The sequence below is a fragment of the Rhamphochromis sp. 'chilingali' genome (assembly GCF_963969265.1).
Source record: "Rhamphochromis sp. 'chilingali' genome assembly, chromosome: 9".
Classification (NCBI taxonomy): Eukaryota; Metazoa; Chordata; class Actinopteri; order Cichliformes; family Cichlidae; genus Rhamphochromis; species Rhamphochromis sp. 'chilingali'.
In genome coordinates, this window is record NC_137936.1 from 3,878,611 (window position 1) to 3,897,897 (window position 19,287).

The window sequence follows — 19,287 nt, forward strand, 5'->3', positions numbered from 1 at the left end:
TTTTTCTGACTGCGATAGTTGCCAAGAACCGAAGTGTTTACAGCTGTCTGCAACACTTGAATTATAGGACAATCATGATTTATTGGGAAAAAATAAAAGTGAGTGACATTACATTATTACCTCTGGAACTAGAATTTTCCAAGAAAGAAGACTGCTGATATGCTGGATGCATAAACTAGCAACTGTTAACATGAATTAACAAGCTAATACATGAAGATTTAATTTGATAATAATGTGCTAACACGTGTGTCTGAGTGTGACAGTTATATGCTCGATATAATTACAAAGAAAAAAATGACTGGCCTGATGCAGCTCAGGCTAGAGAGAGCACGCAGTGAAAACAGGAGAAGTATTTGGGGTAAAGTTTCATTTACTTTTTTCAAATAATTGAAATCATCAAACAATATGCAAATAATTGGAGATGAAACAAGAATATAAAATTAGAAAATGAAAACACATTGAGAAATCTGCTTGAAACACGAACAAGGATAGCTTTCCTTTGTGTCAAACCAAACAGGAAACACAACTGAACACAATGTTCCCTCCGTCAGGTGCAAAAGGGGTTTTTTATTATTAACGGGCTGACGAGTGACAAGCGAGTCAGCGTGCAGCCGAGTGCAGATTTAGCTACAAAAATGTTACACACATGCACACTTCCTGTCCCAGGTGCCTTATTGTAGATGCTGATTCATTACAAAACCCAGACTAGGAAAAGGGTCACGGCCCTGCAGCCAGTGTCTGTTTTACCTGGGTGAGCTGATTGACAGCAGAGATCAACTTAATAGATACTTGGCAGCATGTGTACATGATTCACACAAGCAGGTGTTGTCTGGGAAAGTTACAAAGTGCAATTTATCAGAGAGAGTCATTGTGGGAAGGTAGACACTAATTATGGCAAAGTTTGTTTGTGTGTCTGTGTATATGTGCATGTGTGAGAGAGCAGAATGGAAGTCGCACAACATTTCTCAGAGGCAGAAGAAAACTCAGTGGCTGGGTTAAGCAAACTGAGTGATAGTTGAGAACTTTCAACTATCGAGTGGCATTAGCAATGACAGCGCTAGGTTCGACTGTACTGGTACAGTGTACCCCCGAGAGGCAGACAAAATGGTTTTGGTCATTTTAATTAGCTTTGGTGTTTTGGTGTACTTAAGCCTGGGTTTGAAGTCTTGCAACTTAATAAATGATTAATGTTGTTTGCAAAAGCATTTTTAGTTATTAATGTATCCACCTACAGCAACTTCTTGTATCAGAAAATGTCTTGTTATTGCTACTAATTTGTCTTTCTGTAAAAAACATCACGTGCACAACAATGATGTAACAATTGTCATAATTGTCACACAATGGTGCAGTGGTTAACAATGTTGCCTCACAACAAGAAGGTCCTGGATTAAATCCACTGGCCAGCTGGTGCCTTTCTATGTGGAGTTTGCTTTCATGGTTACTCTGGCTTCCTCTGACAGGCCAAAGACGTGCATCTTAGGTTAACTGGTAATTCTGAATTGGCTGTAGGTGTGGATGTGAATGCTGGTCTCTGTGTGTTATTCCTGTGATAGCCTGATGACCTTTCCACGGATTACCCTACCTCTTGGCCTATCACAACTCACACAGACTCCAGTTTCCCACCATCAGGAACCAGATAAGTGGTTAAGAAAATGCAAGGTTGTGTATTGGCAGTTCCAAATACTATGGAAATATTTTTGGACTTTAAACAGGTCAGACTTTCACTGAGCTTGAAAAAATGTTCCAGCAGCTATGACAGAGCTCAGGAGCTCAAACTGAGGGCAGATGCTACAAAAGAGCTGATTTAACTGTAAAAAGTGTTTCTAATAGCTCACCTGTCTGAGGTGAGGAAAATAATTGTCATACGAGTGAACATGAGTGCAATGGACACTTTGGGGATTCCTATGTGGAGGGTTTGAAGCTGAGGCAACAAAACACATTAAGGACCAATTACATTCATGCAAGTCTAATGAATAACCTCTTATAGTATGACCTGCACCTCAGGTTTGTTTGAGTGCTGGAAAAGCCAGAAGCTCAGAGTTCACTCTCTGTGCAAAAAGAAAGCCTTACTGTGAAGAAGAGAGTTTGAAGCTTCGTCTTGTTTGTTGCGTTTGAACACTCCCCTACTTTTATATCAACTGTAAGATTTCCAAGCAAGCCTGGAGGCCTGTTAATGGCATTGCAGGCTTGCAAGCATGTCGCTACATGTGTTCTGCTGTTGGCAGAGTGGGAAAGAGGAGGAAGAACTCCAGTTATCCTAGACTGTCAGTGTTTTCACATGAATCAACGATGACTATCTCAGTTGTTACTCTGTATTCATAAAGTGACAACAAAGCTAAACACAAATCTGTGCTATTGCGCCATATGTTAGATACTGTGATTGAACTTCCTGTTCAGTCAAATTAAGAGAGTGGTACAAAATTACAGGACTGTAGCATTACTTTACCTTGATGTATGGCCCCATATTGAAATATCGTGACTTTTAATTAAACAAAGCTCTGCCACTGAGTTAACCCAGTCACTGACATTACTTCTGCCTCCTGAGCAACTTAACCTCTGAACAAATATCTACAGCAAATAAAATTAAAATAATAGACTCTATGTATGCTTTACTGTCTGTTAAAGTTCAATGATAAGCTTTCCTTCATCGTCACTGCTGCTCGTGTCTTCTGTATACTCCTGGCAGCTCTGCACAGGCCTCACTCCACTGTTCAGACACTCAGCAGACTGGTAGCCATGAAGTGGGCCAGCCAAGTAAAAAGAATGATATTTGCTGGTAATGTCAGCTCTTCCAGAGTCACTGGCTGTAGTGTCATGCTTCTCGTCAGCGTATAGAAATGGCTTGCATGGAGACCCAGTATCGTGATACATCTTTGATGGTTGGATGTCTCCTCTAGCTCCAGTAACAACTCTACAGGCTTGAGAAACTTGATCGGCATGTGTGGAGGGTAATGTCCCAACATTAGAGTTTTGGTGACCTGTTAAGTTGAACTTCTTACAGCTGCTTATTGTTGTGCTGCTGTTACCTGCAGTGCTATTTCCTTGTTGAATGGTCAGACTGACGCTGGTTTGCTTTTGGTCTGGGACTGAGAAAGTTTGTTGAATAGTGGGCTCAGTTCTTGAAAAAATATGTTGTGTTTGTGATAACTGAGCTCCTGCACTGATATGTCGACTTGAATTGAATTCAGGTAAGACCTGTGTTGGTTGGTTATGAGTGACACCGCTTTGCCAGTTGTGTTGCGAGTGATACGAGTGGTTAATTTCCAGAGGGAGTTTTGGAGAAGTGAAAAGGGTCGTCTGAATGCTGCACGCAGGTATGTTGAGATTACTCGATGTATTCAACGCTTGCTGACAGCTCAGTTGGGGGTATTCAGACATTCCTGAGTGCATCTGGGAAACATGCTGAAGGTGTTCCTCGGGTGGCCAAGGGTTTTTAAAAGAATCATTCTTGACCTTTTGATCTTCTTCCTTTTAATGAGAGAAAAATATGAGGAGTGTTATTACCACTATACCATCAAAACAATGGAATCATTTTATAGCCACTGAACCCTCTCATTATCTTTCTGGATTACCCAAATACTGCATAGACCTCATGCATACTCACCCCTCAAAGACAGCAGTTTGAGTCATCAGTCAGACTACAAAAGCACAATATAAGTGCTGGTTCAATTCCAAGAGTTCTTTTGTTCAGCACAGCCTACCCAAATGTATTTATTCATTTTAACCACTTCAGTCAACTGACCACAACTTATAACACATTCAGAAATTTAAAAACATGTCTATATACACATGATTTTTTTTTAATTATTTAATAAAATACAGGAATATAACTTCAATTAATTTTGATTCTGTAGCTCATAACATTTATTCAAACTTTTATTTACAGCAATTTTTAATTTCAATTTTTATGACCCAGCAGTGTTTGGATATTGATCTTCTCTGGATATACCACCCCCATTACCATTATCACTCAAACCACTGAGCTTGTAGTGGTACTGCCGCAGTAATCCCAGGAACACTTGGGTATAAAAATAAAGAATGCATATAGAGAACGCTCCACCCAACTGAGGTGCAGTAGGGTGTTGTGAGTGAGAGGTCCTGGATGAATAAGTACAACATGATGGCCATAACTGGACAAACAAAGGCCAAGATGGCAATGCCAAGAACCAGTTAACATCACAAAGGCAGACATACAATGAAGAGGTGGACAGCGCTAGGATCTGACACGATCCATTCTGGCTGAACACGCTAACAGCACTCTATGATTACCTGGCAGCACAAATAAATGGGCTGATAACAGCAAGTACTCATCCAGACTGGCTAACATGGGCCAGAACAATTCTGATCACATAGGATCAACACAAGACACCATCAAACTACGGACAGATTAACTTCCTCTGCACAACATGGAAGCTCCTCTCAGGCATCATAACAACCAACCGGAGTGCGCACATGGGTGAGTGCATAAGCATAGCTCAGAAGGGCATTGGAAATAACACCAGAGAGTCAAAGCACCAACTACCGGTGGATAGAGCTGCACACCAGAACTTTAAGACCAGCAGACCAACCTGAGCACCACATGGACTGACTAGAAGAAAGTCTTTAACTCAATGCTCCGAACATGGATACTGGACGTGGCTAATAGTGCACTGAAAACATTCATTGGGAACTCAGTGGGATTGTGGAACACTAGAGAGGCCAGCTCCAAGACAGTCGCACAAGTCATCACCAAGTGCAGAATATACCCACGCGATGGAGAGTCTGTACTGCTGTTCAGGATATGGATCGACCCCCTGAACCAGTTCCTCACTACCAGTGGATACAGATATAGATTCAGGAGTGGACCGACCATCAGCCACATCCTGTCCCTGCTGGATATCAAGCTGTATGCCAGGCACAAGCAACACATCAACTGACTGATCCACCTCACCAAGATTTACAGCAAGGACATAGACATGTCATTGTGATTGGATAAGTGTGGCCAAATGGTTGCAAAAAGAGGAAAGATCTAGACTGAATGTCAGAAGGTAGAATAGCCAAGATACAGGAAAGCTACAAGTACCTGGGTATTCCACAGACCAATAAGAATCATGGCGAACGTGTCTGTGAAGGTTCTCAGTCATCCAGGTCATCATAGTCTAAGGAGCTTGGAAAGAGAAGTGCCTGGACTTCTTCAAGTTTCCTTGAAGACGTTTCACGTCTCATCCGAGAAGCTTCTTCAGTTCTAAGAGCAATTGGTGGAGAGTCCCAGATTTACACCAGCCGCCTTAGCACCCACTCACATCCTGGGCTATTTGACCTCAGTAAGTCACATGTTGGGCTAGGTTTCACAATGGGTTCACTTGGGGACACTCCCATAGGGAAGAAGCTTTTCGGATTCAAGGTGAAATGTCTTGAAGGAAGCTTAAAGAATTCCAGATGCTTTTCTTTCCAAGCTCCTTAGACCATGGCAAACATGCAAAAAGGGCAGCCACAGCCAAATTCCTCCAGAAGGCAAGGGAGATGCTGAGAAGCCATCAATGCATACACCCTCCTGGTCATCAGATATCTAGCTGGAATAATAAGCTAGCCAAAAGACGACACTGATAATTCATAAATCCCCAACACCCTTTGCACCACATGCTGGACATGCAGCTGTAACACTTTCTGGAACATCTGTATCAACATTACTGCACTCAACATTCACTGATACCAACACACTTTGATTTGTAATTGTATTGCCTGGAGCCAACTTAATACAAATGAGGAGTGAACAACCTAATTGCTAAAGAATACCGTGCATTGCTTTTTACATAGACAAGGAATGTGAAGTGAGATGACTGTCGTTGTGATTCGACCCTGTACAAATACATTTGAACTGAAACTTAATTGAATGAAAATGGTGGATCTTGTTGACATTTTGCATAAAGGTTGATGTGACCCACTTCTAAATACTATTGAATTTGATAGAGACCTGCTGTGACAAAGACTCTTCTTTATAATAAGACTTGAAGTTCGAAATCCAGAAGAAGTATTACTGCCATAAAAATCTCTTGTAATTGCTGTCAGCTGCCTAATTCTAGTATTAACATACTGCGGAATTGAATTTATTGCTGTTGCTTCAAGTGCAAATGCCCCATAAATTCTCACAAAATATTTGCCCCTGTCTGGGGCTTGGTAGTATACACTTTTTTGTTCAGTATATTTATAAATCTTTTTTTTCTTGCACCACTCTCTTCTGTGTTGTGACACATCTTGGGAGGTTTTATATTTATGGTGCTGCAAATATTTCACAAGAATGAAAGAACACAAATTCTGGCTTGGCTGTTGTGCTTTGTTTGGTAAATGTGTTAAAAAATGAAAAACAATCATGTGATGTAACAACCCAGTGTGCCTCAAACCTGCTTTTATATGATCCCCAAATAAGGACGGCCTTATTGCACCAGGGATTTGTGGCAAACTTTAGTAGATAAAGAATAAATTAAAATGGTAAAAAGTATTGCAAAAGACTGCTGGATTGGAAAGGATTGTGCACAGTGTGAGTGTTTTTAGTGTGTAGATTTGGGTGGTGACTTTGTTTTGAGAGGGTTTATATTCAAACAGCAGAGGAAGAATCACCTACCTCACGCTCTTTGGTAAAATAAGAATACAGCAATAATAAGTAAATAAATAAGTATCCAAAATAATGTTTGGTACAGAACAAGAACAAGCTTTGTTCATGTGTCTGAGTCAATGTGGGAAAGGCTGTTTGCCTTTGCAGATTACCCACATATATATAACCAGTGTTGGTCAAGTTACTTGAAAAAAGTAATCAGTAACTAATTACCGATTACTCCCCCAAAAAGTAATCCAGTTACTTTACTGATTACTTATTTTCAAGAGTAATTAATTACTTAGTTACTTAGTTACTTTTTAAAAACACGATTTACAACCTGAGTAGGTGATAAAGCGATAGATCTTTCAGCCCAATTCTACCTTTTCTGCATAATCCATCATACAAAATGTAATCAGATGGAAAAATCTCTTTTTTTAAACTTGTTTTATCAGTTTTAATCTTTTAACTTTATGCATCAAGCAAAATTTTAATTATATGCAACATTCTCTGACTTGAATAAATGAGTTTAACATTTAAACCTATTTTCTGCACATTCCAGCACATAAAATAAAATATTTTTTGTGTTTACACTCAGTCTTTCAAATAGATGCAAGTAAAACACAGCAGAAAATAAATAAAGTCAAAGACTCAGCGGTCCTGTTGCTCTATTTTCACCTGTAAAGCAGGAGTGGGGTAGGCGGAGGTTTACCCTGGTGCAGGTGTGCCGCGGTCAGTGGAAGAATCCGCGAGTTTCTCTGTGAGTTTCCCATCACGTCGTTGCTGCTCGGTGCTTGCTTGGAAGTTTAGGGTTTTTTTTCGCTGTAAAAAGAAGTTTTCTTCCCACGCACGATGGACGCTAATGTTTTTGTCACTTTTTATGGAATCAAACTCAAAGTAAGATCAGTACTTCCACGCTTTAAACGCTGCACGCTCATACGCTCTCCTGCACTCGATATATGATCCACTGTTGATCTGCACACAGCTGCTGTCACTAACGGCGCACTCGCTTACGTCACTGTCATGAGACATTCTTGCAAAAAAAATCACGGTTTTAGTAACGCAGTAACGCAGCGTTCCTACGGGAAAGTAACGTAATCTAATTACCTTTTTTGCAATAGTAATCCCTTACTTTACTCGTTACCTGAAAAAAGTAATCAGATTACAATAACGCGTTACAAGTAACGCGTTACTGCCCATCTCTGTATATAACAATGGTGAACTGTCGTATTAAACATTAAATAATGAGGTCACACAAATAGGAGCACTGTTAGTGAAGTTACTCGAAAAAAGTAATTAGTTACTAAATACTGGTTACTTCTCCAAAAAGTAATTCCGTTACTTTACGGATTACTTATTTTCAAAAGCAAGTAATTACTTAGTTACTTTTTTAAAACTTGATACACAAACTGAATAAGTAATAAAGCAGCAGATCTTTCAGCCCAATTCAATTTTTTCTGCATAATCCATCATATAAAACTGAATCAAATGAAAAAGTCTGTTTTTAAAACTTGTTTTATTAGTTTTAATCTTTTAACTTCATGCGCATTGCATCAACAAAAAATTTAATTATATGCAAGAAGAAATTCTTTAACATTTAAACCGTTTCTGCATATTCCAGCTTATAAAATAAAATAAAGTTCTGTGTTTACACTCTTTCAAATAGATGCAAGTAAAACACAGCAAAAAATAAATAAAAGATTCAGCAGCACTGAGTCCTGTCGCTCTTAAATCTATTTTCACCTGTTTAGCAGGAGTGGAGCGGGTGGAGGTTTGCCCGGTGCCACAGCGTTCATGTCAGTGGGAGGATCCGGGGGTTTCTCAGTGAATGTCACATTCCCGTGGCAGCGTGCTCGGTGCTCGCTCAGACTTGAAGTTTAAGTTTTCACTGTAGAAAGAAGTTTTCTTCCCACGCAGAGTGAACAGCAGACACTAATGTTTTTGGCACTTTTTACAGACTCAAACTTAAAGTAATGTGAGTACTTCCAAGCTTTAAACGCTGTATGGTCGTACTCTCTCCTGCACACCATATTATCCATCGTTGATCTGCACACGTCTGTTGCTGCCACGGACGTCGCACGCTCGTACGTCATTGTCATGAGACACTCTTGCCAAAAAAATCACGGTTTAGTAACGTAGCGTGCTTATGGGAAAGTAACAGTAATCTAATTACTTTTTTTGCAATAGTAACCCCTTACTTTACTTGTTACTTGAAAAACATTACAGTAACGCGTTACTGCACATGTGTGTATGTAAATCTTATAAACTAAAAACATCCCATTTCTATTATGTCAGTGACAACATTCCTTACATGGTCTTCTTCATCATTTATCCTCACAAAGAAAAGCAGTGATACAACAACAAATTTTAAAACAGCCCATCTTGAAATATTAGAGAAGCCAGCTCCATGAGTCTTTAACCACTGCCCCTGTCTGAGGAAGTAACAAGGCTACTGCAGAAGTGCAGCCTCAGCAGCTGATGGATTTAGAACCAGCTCTACAGTGGCTGAGGAGGCGATAGAACAGGTATGATAAACTGATTATATCATTATCAGTGCTATGATTTATCAATATTGTACCTACCCTATAAGAGTTTTGCATAGACTAATGTAATGAGACTAATAATCCAAGTCATGGTGTTTTCATTATTCTGTCTAAAGGGACTAAAACCAGTGTAGCTAAAGCCAGAGAGATGAGCTCCTGGGGATACGTTTAGTTAACCTCTTACCTCAACGGTTCTAGCATTAGGCTTTTGTTTTAGCCACGTGTTAAACAGGACATGTTTGAAGAATAAGACTCTGTATTTAAATAAAGTCTGATGATTTGTTTTGGAATTTCTGCAATTCCAGATTTTTCAGCCGGGTGTTCCAAACAGACTGAGGGTCTCTAAAACTAAATCCTAATCCTGACTCTACATTTGAAATGAGAGATGTTAAAAGCTTAATAACCTTGCAGCAAAGTGCAAATTAGAGAGAATACAGTGGGGTCAACTCCAGGACTGTTAAATTCTGATTTGATCCTTGTCATCTTATTTTCCTAACTCATTGTGCATGCTGGTGACGGCTGGAGAGAAAGGTTAGTGATAGTTGTGCTGTTTACCATCTCTAACTGTAACTTCCTGCTTCCTCTCTCTGTCTTGTGTTACGTGGTTTTATACTTTTATGTTTTTCATTTTTCTATTTTCCAGCTTGGCTTTTTTACTAAGAGCTTGAATTAATTAACTAATCCAATAAAACTGACTCAACTTTAGAAGTCTAAACATTCAAATTCTCCTGAGTTTGAGTTTGATAGTTTTTATTTCCTTTGCAGATACAAGTCTTTTATATGTAAACTCTTAAACATTTAGTTCCCAAAATACAGGTCATCAGGTACGTTTTTTAGAAGCAAGAGTACGGTACATTTCAATAACCTCTCATGCATTTATTAGCGTGAGAGGTTATTATTTATTATTTATTAGCGTTTCATTTTCGGAAAACTGTAAATTTTATATAAAACTTGGATGTTGGGGGTTAAGCGGCTCTGAGGCTTTGCTTTTGTTGTGTTGTAATTGTTCTTGTAAATCAGCATGTGTGTTGTAAACACTAAGACCACATGAAAAAAAGAACTGTATAGTAAACACGGATCCTGATTAGATGCACTCTCTCTCACCTCTGCCTTTGATAAAACTGTGGATCTGCAGTCTGACTCGGCCCACAGTCCTGGAGCTTTGTCTGCTTTGATTCCTCTGTTCTCCTCCTCCTCTCCCGTCACCCCACTGTCACCTCGCTCTCCCAGGCATTGGTGGTTTTTCTCTTCAGCCCCTTGGCTCTGCTTCTGCTTCCAGTCTGTGCTGTCTGGCTGCCCGGGAGTCCTTACATGTTCCTGCATCTGCAGCTCCTTCTGGGCTGCACACCTCGCCAGGGAGGCTCCCTCCATAAGCCCTCCAGGAAGAAAAACAAATGAAAAAGCAGTTGTTTTCTTTAGGAACTGAATCCACAGTTTTACTGCTTATCAGTCATTCTGCATTTTTTTCAAGCAGTAGTCAGCCACACATGAACACTGAAGCGGATTGCGTTCACTGTAATTCTTCATATTATTCATGCTGGTTGTTGAAAGAAGCTTTTACTCTGATCTTCCTTCTGGTAGGTATTTAAGTTTATCTGGAGCACACATGAGGCTTCAGATGGGTCGGTTAGACAAAGTATGTATCTACAGTGGTGAGGCAGTAAACAACAGTGGGATTTTATACTAAAGAGGCAAGAATTTTGGAGGATAACAACATGAGTCTGCTACAGCCTGAGTTACATCAGGATAAACTTTGAATGGGATACTGCTTGGAACGATTTGTTCCCTTTTCAATTCAATTCAATTCAATTCAATCTTTATTGGCAGACTACATGTCCATAAAAACAAGACAAGAAACACACACACACAACTCCCCCCCCCCCCACACACACACACATACTTATACTACACAAGAAATGCACAACAAAACATTCTCAAACATTCTTCTTCGACACGTCAGAAGGAACCTAATTTGCAGATACTGTTCTGGCTGCATGCGAATCAGCCACATTAACAGATTTTTTATTAAAAAACAACTTTTATATAAAACCAGGTGAACATAAAGAGGTCCCTGTTCAACATGAAGGGGGAGAGGAAGGGTTACAGCAAGTGAAAGCTGGTTCATAAGGGCACCTGAGATTTTACGATGTGAGAAGAAGCATAAATGTGGAAACCAAAGCTCTTTATTCCAGCTAAGTAAAAGCAATAAAACAAGAATTCACTGGGCAATAAAAAGATATTTTTCCAGTGGGCGTGCCCATTCTTGTGCCACACACAGATAAATGTGCACATCTGTTATATGCATTTGAGGATATGACTACAATTGAAATGAAAATGTTTTTAACCTGGCAAGCTCTGTGGTCCACAGCTACCTTTTTTATCAGTGCCACTAGCCTGGTAGAGATGATAACAAACTACAGGAAAATCCTATTAGCGGTAAACAGATGCAGACAGCTACCATGTGTCTGAACCTCTGTGTCAGCAATACAGGACAGGTACAAACCCCTTTACCCAGGAGGCAGTAGCTGGAGGTCAATGAGTGGCAGGCATTTTGTTTATCCTCTGCTCTCTGGGGTGACCTTTAACCCTGTAGCTGTCTGAAATCCCTCAGTCCTTTCATTTAAAAAGCGTGAAAGTATGTGATCAATGCTGCGATGGTGATCAAATGACACTTTCAAACACTGTGGGACACACACGAGTTCTGCATGAAAGCCTGAGAACAGCCCACACGTCACAGCGGAAAAGGACAAAGATGATCAAAAACTGAAGCCATATCGAGTTCTGCTACAGAAACATTTCCAGATGAAACTCCACTGGATTGTTTTCCCTACAATTCAAATCCCTGCTCGCCTAAACATTTGATTCCCAGTAAGTTGTAGGTTTGGGTAATTGTGCGAGCACAGACCAGAGCTCCATATTGCAAATCTGTGAATCTTTAGTGCCACCTAGTGTTGAAAGAGAAAAAATGCAAAAACTGCAATAAAGCATGCGTATGTTCTAGTATTTGTATTTCACCGTATCAGTTCACCTTGTTTTAAAACAATTTGTCAGTTTAAGACTATGTATGACGATACATAACAGAAGGAAGTGGAATATTTTAACAGAATCTTAATTAAATATGACTGTCAAATAAAAGATACTAGTTATACTGTATCCTAATGCCAGATGTTTATCATTTGCTGAGTGTATGTCTGTCAGCTAACCTATATTTTGAATTTAATATTGACTGACATGTCAGTGTCAGCACATTACTTTAAGTTGACTTTAAAGAGATAGGGACAGGTGCAGTTTGGGGACAGCAGGCACTCCTTTCTCATTCCATGTTGTATTTAAATCCACTGTACTGCAGTACGGAGCCAAAAATGATGTCATATTCTTAAACTGCACTGTAGGAAGCAATAATAACATATATGTTACGTAATACATTTAAATGGTGAATTGTACCTGCTGTCTGGCTCTGAATACTTGCACACACAGATGTGTTGTCTTTGCATCTGTCCACCTGGATGTTCGAGGACGCTGAAGCAAAGTGAGTCTGTCTTTTTTCTGAGTGGCGTGAGCTGATTACATCCTGTGATCCATGAGGGGTGATTTCCAATAAAGTTTTGGAATCACCTACAGATCCGACTCTGTCACATCCCATGTTTGTATCTTTGGATGGATTCAAAGTCTCAGATATTGTGGGCTCCACTTGATTACTGCAGTAGATGGATGCTTGTGGGTTTGGCTGTCCCACAGCTTTGCTTTTATTGACAGAAAGTGAAGAGACCGACCCAGAATGTTTATCAGAGCATGCAGGAGAGGGAGAATGGCTGCAGTGCTCTCCACTTTCTAACCTGCTTCCTTTGTATTCGGAGGCCTTGCCCTTAGTTTTCATTATGCTGACATTATATGAGTCGCCCTGATTATTAAGCTTATGTTGGCCTTCTTTGCACAGCAGTTCACTTTTCAAGTTATTGTGATTTTCTGTGCTGGAACAGGGAGAGCTCCTGCTGAGCTTGTGTTGGCCAGAGAGAGCTTGCAAGACGGTTGCACCTTGGCTGACCCTCCGGTCCAGCAAAACCTGCTCCTCAGCACAGCGGTTCAGAGAGAGAGTCTGTTCCTCCACTGAAGTTTGTCGTCTTCCTGACTTTACACCTCCAAGCAGAGCAGAAGTTGACATTACATCACCCGCAGTGCTCTGAGTCTCTGTGACCATGTTTACATGACTGTTTTTGTGTGGGTGTAGTGGCGGAGGGAGAGATTCAGCTGATGCTGCAGCCTGAGTGGAAGTGCTTTGCTGAGCCAGGTGGGAACTTGGCTCTGCTTTCCCAAATTGCAAAGGCACAGAAGTCATTATTCTCTCAGTGGTAAGTGCAGGGAAAGACTCATTTTTGTCCATTTGTTGTCTGGGTTGTGCACTCTCTTTTGCCTCACTGTTGCTTTCAGCAGCAAAAGAGCCCAGAGTTTTGCTTTGGACACCTTCTAAGGTCCCACCTTCAGCGTCCTGTCTCTGGGAGACACTGGTACCCGATAGACGCTCTATCTGGGGTTCGATGAGGGCTAACTGCTCATCAGATATGATCTGGAGGCAGATCTGGAGGTCTGCTGTGTGCACATGGAACACGTTCTGAGCAGCTGGCTGTACCTGGTCAAACGGTACAATGTGACAAGGCACCACGGGGGTGTTTGTGCTAACGTGTGGTACGCTAACAGGATTCAGCAGGTTTGATTGTGCTGAGAGTTGTATGTGAGAGAGTGGAGGGTTAGACTGATCATATGACGCAGCTTTAACGGCAGTGGCAGATGTCTGACTGCTCGCTGTGGTTACGGTAAGTGTAGAAACAGCAGGTGCAACAGGTCTGGGTTGCTGTGCAGACGTCGTACATTTCGAAGGCTGGATCAAAGTGCTGCATAATCCTGCCTGATAATCTTGCAGGCAGCTTGTGGTTATTGTGGTTGCTGCAAATTGTTTGTGCACTACAGCTACGCTGCCTGGCAAATTCTGACTGAGTCGTGATGTTGCAGCATGACAAACTGTTGAGACAAGCTGGTCCTGCGCGGAGCTGAAAGCATTCGTCTTCTTAAGATCACAAGTTAGCCCCAGCTGTGAAGCTGTGGGGTCTTTGCAGTTCTTTACACTCGTTGTGACCGAGGTCACGCTGCGCTCGATGTGAGGAGATGACAGAACTGAGGTGAAAGTGTGGGCTTCAGTTCCTGGTGGTTTATCCACAACTTGTGGTGAAAAAGTTAAATCAGGTTCAGCAACATTGGGTAACTTGAGTTGGTACTTGGGCAGGAAGCTGTTCTTTGCAGCAGGGGGACTAGAAGCAGTTGCTGAGGTGCTAACAGAGGTTGTGTTTGCATTGATTATGCCCGACTTGAATAGAGGCCCTTTGAGCGGAGTATGTTGTGGATTGTTTTTAAGATTGATGTAAGAGAGGTTCGCTTCCTGCTGAGTGACAGAGGGTGTGGGATGAGCAAGCATTGTGTTTGGGTCAGTCTCCATCTGCAGAGGGCAAATTATTTTGTCATCAGTTCTCAGCTTTTTCCTGTCTGAAGGAATATGGGCTCCGCACAGCTGCGATGTGGAAACACTATGTTTTTTGTCTTCGTTCATCAGTCTCCCAGCTTCTGGTCTGTTCACACAGTCTGTTTTGTGACTAACCAGTGAGCCGATAGAAGGTAATGGCAGTACTGACAAAGACAGATTCCTCCTGAGTGGAGCTTTGAGAGCGAGGCATGATGAATTAAGCGAGTTAGTTTGTAGATTAAAATCCACAGCAGGGACAAAGGAGAGATTGGCAGGAGGGCCAACTGTGGTACCGTTGCTTGTCGAACCTGTTGTCGTTACTGCCAGCGGTGCCCTTTTCTGCAGACCCTGAACAGGCTCATGCTCAGGGTTTGCTGAACATTTCCTGCCTTTGATAACACTGTTATCGCTACTTTTCTCAGCATTGTATAGCTTTTTAAATGTTCCACCCCCGTACATGTACCACTTGTTGTAGGCGAACTTCTGCGCTTTCTTCCTCCGGAACTTTCTGTTGCTCGGTTCTCCACAAATGTCACCGCCATCCCCGTCACAACTGAGGCTGCTGCTCCACGCCTCCTCCACAGATGAATTCCTGATGAGACCGTCTGTTGCGTGGTTGCAGTCTACGGCTGTCTGCCGGACCAGTGGGCGGTGGGTGGATGATTGCTGGTTCGCAGGCTTGATCGTGAAACCTGTTGGGTTGATCTGGCCAGAGCTTCCCCTTCGGACTAGCGTTACATAATCCCTCTGATTGGAGGAGGTTGGGCTGCTTCTCTCGGGCTGCAGGAGGGTGACACTGAAGGGGAGGGAATTGCTGCGAGTCAAGGGGGCATGGTCCATGGTGGAGGAGCGCTGAGTGGGCACAGAGCTGTAAATCCCTGGCTTCTTGTTTCTTTGTGACAAAACATTCTGAGTCTGACCTAATTTCATGTCAAAGTGAAACGAATCCTTGTACGTGTATGGCATGGGAAGGTCGATGCTTCCCTGCTTTGATAAAACGGTCTTGCGTGGCCTCACGTTCTCCAGCTGTTTGTCCTCCACAACAGCTGTATTGTCTGATATCAGCTTAGATATGCGCTCCTCTAGGGCCTTCTGCTCCTGCTCCCTGGCAGAGTCTTTGGACTCCTGTCTGCCGTGATCTGATTCTGTAGGTGTGCGCCTGGTGGCGGGTTCTTCAAGATGCTCTTTGGTGGATTCTGCGACTGAATCCATACTGTGATCGAGCAAAACACTGCCAGGGCTTGGATAGTGGTCACTAGTCTCGCTGAAGCCAGAGTCTGTGCTCTCGTGACTCTGCGATTTCCCTCTTGACACTGAGCTTTCCCACTGTTTGGAAAACAGCGTGGCCTCTTGTCTCTGAAGGGGAAGGTGTCTACTAACACTCGGTGGAAGCTTTTCACTTTCCTTTATTACCGTTTCGCTTCCATTTGGTTTTGAGTTTTGAACTGTGAGGCTCAGCTCGTTGTCTTCCTGCACACAGCGCTGTGTCTTCACAGAGCAGACCTTTGGAGTACTGGCTGGACCGGTGCTTTCAGCAGCAGATAGTGAGGAGTCCTTCTCTGTGCTGCCTGGCTCTTCGACGCATTCCTCCAGAGACAAACTGGAAGTGCAAGTCTCTCTTGAGCCAGACATGCTGTCTAAGCTGCTCTGCTCTGACTCCAGTGAAAGGCGTGCATGTGCCTGGGTACGTCTGTGTTTGTAGAGGTTGCTCTGAGTCTTAAATGAAACTCCACAAGTGGTGCAGGGGTAGGGCCGCTCCCCCGTGTGGCAGCGCAGATGCTTCTCCAGCACGCTGGGCTTCATGCAGTCCCGTCCGCAGTGAGGACACACGTGCTTTCCTGCAGACTTGGGTTTGGCTGCGGGAGCAGCAGCTGCCAGGCTCAATCCCGGCTGAGACTGCAACCCACCAGCAATATGGAGCGTGAGGATGGGAAATGTCTCCTTGGTGTAGAGCGGCGGCATGCCCAGATGGAGTGTGGCTGCTTCTGGAGCAGCTGCAGGCGGCTGAGGGTAAGGCTGCGCGGGCAGCGCAGGTACTGTGTGGATGTAAACAGCCGTCAGGGGAGCCTGGACATCCATCCTTTTCTCTGCCTGCGCTGTGACGGAGCTGATGTGCACTGGAGCACTCGCCAATCCTGGCTTGCCAGTCTCCATGGTAACACTGCTGCTGTCGTGATGTACCAGTGGCAGGTCTCTAATTACCTGTAAGATAAGAACAGTTTGCATTAGACCTCAGTTTGCGTTAGATTAAAAGGGGGCAGGAATTTTGCTACAGCTCACTTAAAGAGGAAAATGTGATTACTCTTGGAGTATGTTTTGTTCTTTAACTGGTGACCAGCCCCAAGAAATGAGCACAGTACTGATGACAGATATGCAATATTCTCCAGGACAGATGGCTAATAAAGCAATTAATCCAGTCTGGATTTTGCCTGATAAAAATCCAGGGAGATGTGTTTTGCAATATAAAAGAAAAATGAAAACACACTTGGTTCTGAGTAATATCATTGTGATAATGAGCAATAATATCCACAGTGGGAGCAAAGGCATTTCAAGCTCTCCTTTTTCATTTCAGTGGCAGGTTAAGATGTGCACTGCGTGTGGAAATGTTAGTCGAAACCGTGGAGAGAAATGTGCACATACGCGCATGTAGTGTCACAGTGGTGTGTGTGTGTGTCTGTGTGTTGGGGCGGGCTTTTATCTCGCCAAATCAAGTATGTCTGCTGGCATTAGCTGTTACCTCTGTCACCAGTCTGCATCAATTATAAGGCAAACCTTTGATGTTCAGAGTATCATGTGGCAGCGTTCGGTCCTGACTGACTGTCATATTGGTGCAATAATCAGATCAAATCAAATCAAAGGGGAGCTGTGCATTAGAGTGAGAAAATTTCATTTCCTGTTGCTGTGATGGTGATTTTGCATAATTCACCCACAGAAGTACAGTTGGCACTCGACACGTTCTTTTGTTGGTTGTACAGCATGAGCACGCCCACGTCAGAGACTTTTTCTGGTGCTGTGAACTGAGGAAAGTTGGTCTCTGCTCACATTCGGCTGAGTGAGCGAAGAGCCCCTTGTGAGTGTGTCTTACTTCATTATTCATGGAGCTCGACCCTCCTGCTGTAATGTGCTTTCACTTCCTTACCGTTATGTAAATATGTCATATGGTGCACATGCTGCAACTTCATGTAGGAAGAGAAATGAAGGGAGCTTTCATCCTATAAGCACGCTTAGTCTAAGTGAGAGATAAAGGTTAGGGTTTAGTGAGCATCCACCTTTCTCATATCTGGAACACCAAGTGGAAAAGCTTGCAACAGCCGACTTAAAACTTGAAGAGTAACAACTTGTAATTTTTGGATATTTCCGTATTTATTATGATGTGTCAAAAAAAAATAAAATTCCAGCACTAACCCTGGATGGGTTGTTACTGACCAAATGGTTGTTAAGAGGTTAAAGATGTGTGAGTTAGTTTTAAGAAGAAGTTGCGCTGTGCTGAAACACCAGCCTGTGCTTGCACTAAGAACAAAACATCACAAAAATCTCTCGACATGGGGACATAAAGAAGACGTATTAAATGTTTCTGTAGAAAGTGAAAATGTCATTTCCAGTTATGGATGTGACTTTATAAAATGAAAGTTTGAAAAGAGGAAATATCTGACAGTGCTGCCAGCCATCACAGTGTTTAGGTAAGAACAGCACTGCCAGAAACCAGAACTTAGTGTGTTTAACTAGGTCAAAACTCAGGCGCAACAATTGAGAGAAGAAAAAACAGCAGAAGACAATAAAGCAGAAGTCACTTACCGTCTCGCTTTGCACTCCAGTCACTGATAGTTATCCAGTCTAAACAGCCGTTCACAGTGAACCGGCCCATCCTCTGTGTACCTGCTCCTTTCGTGTTGCTCTGCCATCTAGCACCTCTCCAATCTGATCTTCTCTCACGGCTCTTTGACATGAACTGTTTCTTGTCACGAGGAAGCGGAAGAAATGCAAATGAGAGAGAAGATGCACTCTGAAAGTGGTGAGGCAGAGAGGAGGGGAGTGAGGGAAGGAGAAGGGCTGGCTGGGTGTGTGTGTGTGTGACTGTCAAACAAAGACTTCCGGAGTACAAGTTGAAAACATAGATTATACAGAAAGAGATCAGCGGGAGTGAATGAGCGGTGAGGCTCTAAGCACAGATGGAAGGATACGAGGCTAACACAGTTGGACAGAAAAAAAAAAGTGAAAGCAACGGGCTAGGACAGAGGAAGTGCAGTGACAAAGGCAAGCTTACCTTCAGCGGCTGACTTTACCGTCAACAGTTTGAGGCAGTACCTGACTCCTGGTTCACTTATATGATCGCTGCCCCCCACCTACTTCCTCCCACACATCATATTTCATACACCCACATACACAAGGGTGCAGCAAAGCTAATGTTGATGTGGCTGCTTGGCTGCACATGTGCTGCTCTCACTCTCTCAAGCATAGAACAAATGGATGAGTTGTGAGAGGTTGGAGTGAATTTCCCTCCTCCAACAACAGCCCCCGTCAGACAGCATGTATTATTGTGCAGAAGTACATGAGTTCACATGCACGTGCTTGTAAAGCAATGTTCGTTTATCCCATTTGGACTCACATAGGTTTGCTCCATATATTGTTACTGGTTTGCTGAGACTGACTGCATATTAAGA

The 19,287-nt window shown here is 42.6% G+C and overlaps 1 protein-coding gene across 1 annotated transcript; it reads right to left on the minus strand.

Annotated features, from left to right (window-relative positions):
- Positions 1-365: 365 nt before the first annotated feature.
- znf831 (zinc finger protein 831) lies at positions 366-16,504 on the minus strand (the record flags this gene model as incomplete). Its single annotated transcript, XM_080890903.1, has 3 exons — positions 366-3,468; positions 10,219-10,490; positions 12,559-16,504. Coding segments are annotated over 3 exons (5,067 nt in total), but the record flags the coding sequence as incomplete, so codon positions are not given.
- Positions 16,505-19,287: the final 2,783 nt, after the last annotated feature.